The 10,482-nt window shown below is 44.6% G+C and overlaps 2 protein-coding genes across 2 annotated transcripts in view; both read left to right on the top strand.

Moving 5' to 3' along the window:
* The window catches only part of cfap61 (cilia and flagella associated protein 61), a 28,528-nt gene extending 23,603 nt beyond the window's left edge, over window positions 1–4,925 (top strand). The window contains exons 22-26 of the mRNA XM_076272247.1: window positions 105–432; window positions 2,293–2,372; window positions 2,726–2,931; window positions 4,383–4,479; window positions 4,663–4,925. Of these exons, the coding sequence (XP_076128362.1) occupies window positions 105–432; window positions 2,293–2,372; window positions 2,726–2,931; window positions 4,383–4,479; window positions 4,663–4,866 (915 nt within the window). The 3' untranslated portion in view covers window positions 4,867–4,925. The remainder of the gene's footprint in view (window positions 1–104; window positions 433–2,292; window positions 2,373–2,725; window positions 2,932–4,382; window positions 4,480–4,662) is intronic.
* Window positions 4,926–6,942: 2,017 nt separating this feature from the next.
* On the top strand, window positions 6,943–9,483 carry insm1a (insulinoma-associated 1a). The gene has a single exon (XM_076272160.1). It carries the CDS (start codon window positions 7,197–7,199, stop codon window positions 8,610–8,612), a length of 1,416 nt encoding a protein of 471 aa, XP_076128275.1. The 5' UTR covers window positions 6,943–7,196; the 3' UTR covers window positions 8,613–9,483.
* The last annotated feature ends 999 nt before the right edge of the window (window positions 9,484–10,482 follow it).

Here is a 10,482-nt window from a genome sequence, read left to right as displayed (position 1 = left end):
TTGCTGTCAGGAGTATCCAAATACAATTTCTCTGCTACCTTGAGGCATCTTATTCTGGACAGAGATGACTTTGGACACACCATTTTACCCCAATCCCCTTACAGGTTTTCCTGAATCTCTCCACGAAAAACGTTGACTACGACGCCTTTAAGACCATCAACGACGCCTGTCTGGTGTATGACGGACGCATGGTCATCAATACCACCTTCCACACCAATGACTCCAGCATCAGAGCCGCAGGCCCCATGACCAAGTTCTCCCGCCGTTACCACGCTGACCAGTGGTCCCACGGCAACTTCAACTCGACGGAGGTGGGCCGGGAGCTGGCCGCCGTGCTTCTGCCCTTCTTCGACCCGACGTTGGAGCTCATCAAAGACCCCCCCATCGACACGGACCGCCTCATACCGCTCTATAGCCAAGCCAAGGTCCAAGGTCTGCACACACACAGGCACTTTACACTCAGACACTCGGACACCAAAGGATGATAAGTGTATTGGGAAAAATGAGAAACATGGCAAAGTTTTAACTAAAATATGAAAGTTAATGTCAAGCCACCTGGCTGTGGATGGTTGCTTCAACAAAATCATATTCATTTAGGACCGAAAAAATATTTTCATATAGTTCGAAACATGAATACATAAGCTGATCTAATAACAGAAAGATACTGTTCGGGGGCGCTTTTCGCTAACATTAATGGAATCATGTGTGTTCTTTGTTCTCGTATATTAGTTTGTCAGATTGAATGGAGCTCATGGTCCTTAACTATTCAGCCTGCCTGAGTGCTATCATTGCTGCATTATTGCTCTGGTCTCAATGCGTGTGTCAGCAATGGCCCCTTCTGTGCTCGGGTTCCTGTTCCCTTGATCTGCTAGTGAAAGGGAGGGCCCTTTGTAATGCAATGTGAAAGCATGCTTTTACAGCTCAGCGGCATTGTCCTTCTGGCCACCTCCGAGCAGCGGGCACCGCCATGGCTCTCCACTCTGCTGGCCCATCGCTCTGTCCGTGGTGATGGAATCCTAGACATCCTCATTCATCATCTCTTATTGGAGAGAGAGAGAGAGAGAGAGAGAGAGATGACTCATAGGAATATGGCTCCGCCGTGTTGTGTGGTTGCTACAAAGGCTAAACAAGGCCGCTCTGCATAAGGCATTAACAATGCAACCACTTCTGTTTGTTTCTATTGTTGCCGTGCGAGCCGTCCATGAACCTGTTGGTCTCGCTTGCTGAAAATGGTTGCACAATGCTCTTGTGGAACTGGCAGTAACATCTCTGGGGAGATCATTTGTAGCTGTTCAGGCTTCACGCTTTCGGTTGCGTGTTAGGGGCAGCCGTGGCCTTTAGGGGCAGCCGTGGCCTACTGGTTAGCGCTTCGGACTTGTAACCGGAGGGTTGCCGGTTCGAACTCCGACCAGTAGGCACGGCTGAAGTGCCCTTGAGCAAGGCACCTACTGTAACCCCTCACTGCTCCCCGAGCGCCGCTGTTGTTGCAGGCAGCTCACTGCGCCGGGATTAGTGTGTGCTTCACCTCACTGTGTGTTCACTGTGTGCTGAGTGTGTTTCACTAATTCACGGATTGAGATAAATGCAGAGACCAAATTTCCCTCACGGGATCAAAAGAGTATATACTTATACTATACTTATACTTTATGTATGCAAAAGAAGAAGAATTGAGCCATGGGGAATGTTTCTCATCCATTCTTTTACAGCACAATTTGAGTGTCCTCAGGTAACGCCAAGAGCACCGGAGAGAGTGAGGAGAAGGAATTAAGGTCGCCATAAAGGAGAAAGACAGTTAGCATCCACGCGTAGCCGCCAAATTTCTTCATTTTGACCGATTGCCTGACCTCCACACCTCTCTCTCTCTCTCTCTCTCTCTCTCACTCTCTCTTTCTCTCTATATCTCTCTCTCTCTCTCTCTCTCTCTCTACTGTCCACCCGTTGGACACAGCACCTTCTACTTTGAAGATTCCTGCTCCCTTAAAAGGACCGATCAATACCTCTGTGTCTCCTGCTATTTTACCATGTCAATATAATCAATGGCGATGTTTCAGCCGTGCTGGGTGTTTTCTTTTCATTACATTTACAAGGCTACACATGTTCAAATCACATTTCATTACTCGGGGGACTTGGGAGAGGTTGGGGCAGGGCAAGGGGCCCATGCTGCACTCTCAACAGGTCTCATCACAGCAGGAAACACTGTACCTTTCCTCTGCATTGTATTGCAATTAAACCGAGATCAATTGCATGTGTGTGTGTGTGTGTGTGCTGTGTGTTGTGGTTGTGTGTGCACAGGTGCACGACTGCCAGGAGGGTTCAGTTACCTGCATGCAACCAAACCAGCTGTTTGGCTCACATCCCCAAGAGATTCAGATGTAAGTCTTATTTTAATTTGTTTAATGCCTCAGTACGTGTGTCTTCATCATATGTTTGAGAAGAAATGGTGGTGATATCTCTGTTTGCTTGTAGTCTCTGTGAGTGGATTGCACTGCAGTGTGCTGACATGCAGTGCTGCTTAGCTCAAACTACATGGATTGAATGGCTAAAACATCTTAAGACTCCCAATCAAATTATTGTGTTGGTTTAATTGTTAGCTTTTCCCACAGAGAAAGCAGTAATGGGCTCCTGCTATCTCCGTCTAATAATTGGTAGGTTCTCTCTCTCTCTCTCTCTCTCTCTCTCTCTCTCTCTCTCTCTCTCTCTCTCTCTCTGTCTGTCTGTCCCTCAGGGCAGGGACATCATCACTGGAAGGACAGAGACGGGGAACTACTTCCGCCTGCACCTTGACCAGCACAGCATGGTGGACACCATCACCTGTATATCCATGAAGCCGCTGCCCGTGTCCAACTACCTGTGTCTCTACGGCAAACACGAGCAGTTGCTCAACCACCTGTGCTCTCGCTACGACGAAGGCCTGGTTTATGACCTCTACAGGTAGTAGCTCCAGTCAACAAAAAGGCTTTTTTACTTGGCAGGGCCATATGGTTCTAAGTATGGAGTCCACATCAACACTGTCTCTTACTGAAATATTGTGAATTGTGCCCAAAATGGTTCCTTGGTTATGGCTGGATTGCTTGGAACTTATGGCTGGATTGCTTAGAACTTGCACAGTGGTTTTGAAAAGATCGCCACTGGTTTGCTTTCTTTTTCAGTTAACATTGTCAGTTAAAAACAGCCCTAAAACATATGCAAAAACATCCATATTCACATTTCATGTTGTCATTCATCACAATATCAAATGGCAACTCACACCAATTAATATAAAAGGGAAAACAAACTGTACAGAGGCGCTCTCTCTCTCTCTCTCTTTTAATTATGATGTTCATAGGACCATAAAGCTGTGTTGTTGAGTGCAGTCCTTGATAAACCGTGTTGTAAAAGCATCTGAAGGAAAATGCCCAAATACTGCACATTCACACAGTTTTCTGTGACCTTTGAAATCATAATGAATAACGGCGTAGAAAGAGGTTCACTTCTTCTCTCAAAGAAATTACTCCACAGGACCTGATTGTGTATTGTACAACAAATACGATTAGCAATTCACTGTTTATCTTTTGATGTATATTTCTTCTGATTCAATTAATGGTAAAATGTCAGTGTCAATTGTTGACTCACTTCCGTTTATCTACAAAACATTCTTTAAGTGTTCATTCAACTTTAACATACATTGTTTTTTTATTGTACTGTATACATACAGCACATCTAAAAAGATCTTTACATGGATGGACACAGTTTTAGACTGGATTAGAAAAGCAGTGTAAAACGCACGCAATAGGCAGCCATGTCATTAACATGATTGAGCTATACGTCGTGAGGCTCTTGAGACTGTGGGCAGGTCATCTGCATCATGTGCGTAAGCCATCCACAAGTCCTCCTGATATTACATCCTCCCCCGGTTAGCCACCTCGCTACACACACATTTCCTGTCCGTGTCCCCCGTTCCAACTGTTTGTGTGTTGAGATCCATGTCTGGAGATGGATGACTTCTTTTCTCATATTTTAACTCCGGCGACCCCTGCGTATCGGGAGACCATTGTGCCCCCGCGTCTAATCTGTGTGTGCAGGTGTCCAATCAGCTCGGCGCCGCTGCGGCCTGACAATGGCTCGGCCGCCCAGTGGTGGTCATGACGCTCTCTAACACTTATTAAATGTGGATTCCTCACTGTCTGTTGTCACAGTTCCTGAATGAGGCCCCTCTCAATGGCATTACTGGAGCTGGCTGAACATCAAGAACTATTAAAATAATTGATTGACCATGCTGTTGTACTCGGACTATTAAACAGGGATGCTAAATGTGTGTGTGCAGGCGGAATGGTTGCATTTGTGCATGTGTTTGTGCTGTTCCAAAACAATATGGACACCTTTTGTTTGTGTATCATTATTAGCTACTTCCGGGAGAGATGGTGTCTGGCAATTTACCATGACCGCTTCCCTGATTTCGAGGAAGAGATGCACCATATCATGGAATCCACACAAATACAGGTTGGTCTACCTTCTTTTAGACCTTTTCTATATTGTGCAATGCAGTTTTGTACTTTTCCATGTATGCATGTGTGTACATGGTACTGTAAAGATTCTGTCTCTGTTGTATGAAAGGTGAATTAACCCTCCTTTAAGAGAGAGGAGAATGCCTGTGGTAGTGTCTGAATCCTTTTCTGTGTCCAGCTTCAGGGTGATGCCTTGTCTATACCTGAACTCATTCAGAGACTGGTGGAGGCTAATGTGGAAATCACAGAAGAACCAGAGCATTTCCTCAAGAAGAGTTTTGAGAAGAGCAAGGGATTAGCCTCCTTGAAGAAGAGCGCCCTCAATTACCTTAAGTACAACAGATACCATCTGACCATGTATGCACAGCCTGGATTACTGTGAGTGCATCACATCTCAGTTTCCTGCTGCCTCTCTCTTTATTAAACTCTGTATTGTTGTGATTTCATGTGGGCATTGTCATGAATTTTTCCTCTTTTTTTGTTTGTTTCATTTAGTTTACCCTCTATTTTGTCGTTTTTGTTCTTTTTGGAACAAATCAAGTAAATAAAAACTTCGTCCACATGCTATTTGAATGTAAACTGTGGATTGGAAGAATCTGAAATCGTAACAGACATGCTATAGAAAGTCATTCTTCTGCCAGAGCCGCATTTGCTGTCCTTTAGGAGTTCTGGCAGCTGTATGTTAATTGAGCACAAATCTTCACCGCTCCTCTCGCGCAACAGCACACGCCGCTGAACAAACAGCCGCACACGCGCGCCCTGGCGCATGAGCTCGGCCAGGCATCTATTTTGCCCATTAACTTTTATCTATTATCGCGCGGTATGGGTATTCAAACACGTCAATTGACATGGTTCAATGATATTAAATTGGGGATCAGCCTTCTGTCTAATTTAGTTTTACAAAAAGCGATTTGTGTGAGAGGAATAATGAGCTGCCAAACACTTACAAAGAATACATTTTTATTAGTCGTTTTATCATTTTACCAGACATTTGAGCGGTTTTCTTGCTTTTTCATTAAAACCAATGAATTCCGGACTCCATAGCAGTCCTGAGTTGCAATGTTTGTTGAGTATACTTGGCAACAAATAGCCTACGGTTCGATGAGGGTACAAAACAAAACAAAAATGCATTCTGGAGGACAGTCTTAATTCTTTGACAGTGCACTAATTTTAACTTCGCCCTGCAGCAGCTTTATGCTAATGAGCAGAACAATAGGCCCCACAGCCCGCAGCTTGATGCGGCGCTTTCGAGTGCCTGGAAAATAATCATTCCTACAGACAAGTGGATGTGTCAAAATGAGCTCGCGGCACGTAGTATGGAAAGACGACATGGAGTGACTAGAGTTTGGATGATTTCCAAATGTTGAAATAATTGTATTGCAATAGTTTTACCTTTTGTAAAATTCACAAATTCATGTGTACCCTGTGAAAGACGTATTTTTAAAACTACCAAGATGAGCTAACCTTGATAGGCTATTATTAACTTACTACCCACCCTTAGGATCTGTTTACAAGCCTAATAATGTACAAGATTTGGAAACCTGTTTTGACATGTTCTGTTTACAGGAGAATTAATTGTCCACATGTCAGGGGTCCAGTCAAACAGCAATAACTGAGGGATTAATATAATCATAATCACTTCTTAGACGTGTAGATTTTAGGTAGAGAGTGATTTGGCCGAGAGACAGTGCATTTATAACCCAGCAGTAATCGTTCTTTGCCCCATTTGAAGATCTTTGTCCAACTGATTACGCCTCACGCTTCTCTCTCTCTCTCTTGGCCAGATTGCTTGTGAAACCTATTTTACCGTGCAATTTCCTTTTCAGCCGCATACGGGGTGCAGACTGCACAAGCGTGGCTTTTGTGATGCAAAGCAGGGGACCCCCTCTTTTATTAATTATGTATGCGTAAGATGACTGATTCATATGTCCGGAATTCAACTGTCGTATCAAACACATGTCGCCGTCGGCGCTTTGCTCAAATGCAAAACAAAAAAAATATATAGACAATTTATCTGTTTTGGTATTTATCTGTTGTGGATGTATAATGTATCTCCCATGTTTTTTCTGTCAGTTATTTGCTTTAAGCGAACAGAAGATAGAATTGCAAGCACTCTTGAACGCTGTTGTCCACACGATGCACTGCTTTGTTGTCATTTTCCGTTGATGGGCAACCCCTCCCCTTTTTAATTTGGGATTCTGATGGTCTGGTAGTGACGGACAGATCAGAGCCCCCCAAAGGAGACGCACAAAGCCGAGGCACGTGTGCATTTGTATAGAAACCCATCAGACCGTAAAAAGAGGTGGGTCCCGGCGTGTGCCCTTGTCGGGAAGGAAGGGGCGCGGAGCGCATTGTAATATAATAAACCTCAGGTACATCTGCTTAGCAATCTGCAAATCCTCCTACATTTTCACCCGACACCAAGCCTTCCTACCCTCCCACTCACAAATCCATAGGGATCTTAGTTCCATCTGATTGGCTGAGGTTGTGGCAACAAGGGGCGAGAACAATGTCATCATTTCTCCTTAAAAAGAGTGCTGCTATGCCTTACTGATGAAAAGCATTTCATGAGGAGAGCGGCGAGACGCGGAGAGACCACAGAAAACCGAAATATCATCGGTGTCTGCAATCCACTAGACTCGGGATTTTGTTTTGACACCATTCGTCTCTCGCATCCCCCTTTTCTACAGTGCCTTCTGCTTCACCACCAAGATGCCCCGAGGATTTTTAGTGAAAAGGAACAAGAAAGCGACACCTGTTTCCTACAGAGTTCGCTCTGATGAGGAGGAACAGGGACAGTTCCCGGTCCTGCCGACACAGGCGAATGCTCTGACATCCGGCACGATCGCATCCAGCCCTCCTCGTGCTGCAACATCATCACCAAATAGTGAGCCCGGCCGGGACACATCCAGGCAGGATGCTAAACCAGTTCAGTTCGGAAATCCGGAGGCAGTGTACCAGGCATTATACAGCCCCACCCGGCCCGTCAGCAAGGAACATGAGCGGGCATATTTTGAGAGACGCTTTAACCTCGGTTCACCGGTCTCCGCGGAGTCATTCCCGACACCTGCGGCTCTCAACAGTTTAGATCACCTCCTGTTCGCACCAGTGGACCTAAAAATCGGAACCAGCAACAGCAACCGGAGCGGCACCACTAACAGCGTCCCAACAACAACTGCTACAACCAACACAACAAAAAGACCTTCATCCGACAACACCGAGCGCAAGAGCAGGCCAGCGCCTAAAAAACCCAAAGCGATCAGGAAACTGCAATTTGAGGATGAGGTCACAACTTCGCCAGTGCTCGGATTGAAAATAAAGGAGGCACTGGTCGACCAGAAACCCACGCAACCACCTTCCGCGGGCGATAAGCCTCTCGGAGAGTTTGTCTGTCAGTTATGCAGAGAGGCATACGTCGACCCGTTCGCTTTAGCCCAGCACAAGTGCTCGCGCATCGTCAGAGTCGAGTACAGGTGTCCGGAGTGTGACAAGGTCTTCAGCTGCCCCGCTAACCTGGCGTCCCACAGACGCTGGCACAAGCCGAAACCTCAAAATGCAACGATGGTTTCTGGAAACCAAAACCCCAAATCGGAGGTCACCAAAATGCCCGCCGGGGACAAGGGTGCGTCGAGCGAGATTGCCAAGGATACCGTGCGCGCGGAGCTTGCGAGTGACAGAGACACACCCAGCCCCGGGCTGTCAGAGTCGGGATCTGAAGATGGGCTATACGATTGTCACCACTGCGGGAAAAAGTTCAAACGTCAAGCTTATTTGAGGAAGCACATTTTGTCTCATCACGCCTCCCAAAGCCAAGATGCTGGCCTGACAGCCCAGAGCGAGGGCAAAGCGAAGACACCGTTCGCTTCAGATCAGGCACAAAACCAAGTGCCGCTGAATCTCAGCTCTTCTGAGTGTCACTTGTGCCCGGTTTGTGGCGAGAACTTTCCCAGCAGAGTGAGTCAAGAGAGGCACGTTCGCCTCCAGCACTCCTCACAGGTGTACCCCTGCAAATACTGCCCTGCGATGTTCTACAGCTCCCCGGGACTAACGCGACACATCAACAAATGTCACCCGTCGGAAAATCGCCAAGTCATCCTGTTACAGATGCCTGTGCGCCCAGCCTGCTAAATCACTACTCAAAACAGTGCCTTCTCATGGAACCGACGTCACGAGTTTCACAGCGCAAGGTGACTCTTTAAACAGCAACAGGATGTTAAAATCCTCCAATGAACTTGAATGCTATATTTTCTGACGTAACTTAGTTTATCTGGAGAGTAAAACTAGACTGTTAAATTATTTTTCTAGGATCTCTGCACATTTGCGATTACGCATTAGCTTCTAGACCTAAGAGAGGGATATCCTAGCTGTGATGTCGTGAGAAAAATGCCTTTTTAATTCACAGGCCGTAAATGTACTTATCACTTTACTAGCTTTAACATAGCTTGTGAATCTGTGGACATTGGAATTTAGCTTTTCCAGACAAAAAAAAACATTTTACATTCCGGAAATATTCCCTGGGCCTTTTAGTGTAGCCACAAATGCCTTGAAATAGAGTTCTCTACATTATCTTCTGCTGTACAATTGCCTTAATCATGTATCCTGTCAAGTGATTGTTTGGACGTCTTATTTATCATCAATGCGTTTGTCACAAATCGTAGCCTACATTTATTATTTTTATATAATTGCAATACATTTACCTTTACATTTATTTTTATTTATTTATGTATTTATTTATTGAAAATATTTATTGTTTCGTGAGAGTAATTTGTGAGTCGTGTTGACTTTGTTTTCATTGACATAGCCAAATGTTGTCTCTGTCAAACTTGTCGTCTAAGTTTGCTTAGATGCTTTCAATTAAGTTGAAGTGTACTAGCTTGCAATCCAAGACATGACCTTGTAACACCCATTGCCTTTAGGTACAATCATTGTTTACCGCAGCTTATTTTGTAATCATTAGCTCTTAACATGCTTCTATGTGTCTGCAGTATTTGCTATGTGTCCAAATAATAAAAAATAAACAACAACACTGTGGTTTAATAAGCAGTTGTTATTATTTTGTTGAACTAATATTGTGTTTAAGATGTTTTTCTCTCATCTATATAGAGACTTCTAGCAACAAATATCATATAAACAAATTTTGCCCATGATAATAGCTCACTCTCTGTCACTCAAGTGTCTTAGTGCTTATCCAACATCCCATTAATGGCTCCAATTTTCATACAGATCAGATACAGATATACAGATCAAAAACCTAGTGACCTTAAAGGAGTTCTTTACAACTAACAAGTACAAATTACAGTCAAGTCATGACTGAGTGCACAGTGCTTGACTGAGTGCTTGTGATTGAAACCATACTTTCTCTGACAAGTTACAGTACATCTGTGTGAAAACATGGGAACAGTATGGAATTTGCTTGGCTGTGTGTCTGAATACATTCCCTCAGTGAAGCAGTATTACTCTGTGTAAGATCCTTTGGTGTTTTGAACTTACTGACCCAAGTCTCAAGGGAATAATACAGGCAATAAGCCTGTTCAGTGTTATTATCACATTAAAGGAAATATCGTTATCTCTCTGCATCTCGCAGACCAGAAACACAACAGGTGTGTGTGTGTGTTCACACACGTGGTTATGTGCATGCGTGCGCATATTTGTGTGTTTATGTGTGTGTGTGTGTGTGTGTGTGCGTGTGTGTGTGTGTTTTTGTTCATGTGCATGCTTGTGTGTGCCTATGTGTATACAAGCATGTGTGTGTGTGTGTGTGTGTGTTTGATTAGATTGATCTACATGAAAATAACAGCACCATAGGAAAGTTTTGGAATCTTGCATATTTATTGAGCATGTGAAGGCCTTGTCCATCTGATACTGTGATGTTCACCTTATGCATATATAATGAAGCATGCACTTTGGCCGTGACAATAAAAGAGAACATTTTGGGGGACAAATAGCCTTGGAGGTCGAGTCTGTCCTGGCCACTCTTGGACAGAGCTTTTATCTGTAA

This window comes from Alosa pseudoharengus, unplaced genomic scaffold (assembly GCF_046254945.1).
Source record: "Alosa pseudoharengus isolate Yale_2024_CS ecotype anadromous, Long Island Sound unplaced genomic scaffold, YU_APseudo_1.1 YU_APseudo_1.1_scf_7, whole genome shotgun sequence".
NCBI classification, from domain to species: domain Eukaryota; kingdom Metazoa; phylum Chordata; class Actinopteri; order Clupeiformes; family Clupeidae; genus Alosa; species Alosa pseudoharengus.
Note: the sequence above shows the minus strand (reverse complement) of the source record. Positions and strands in the feature narration are given on the sequence as shown.

What these genes read in the sequence shown, in the direction of transcription:
- insm1a (XM_076272160.1), top strand. Translation starts at nt 7,197, where the DNA reads ATGCCCCGAGGATTTTTAGTGAAAAGGAACAAGAAAGCGACACCTGTT.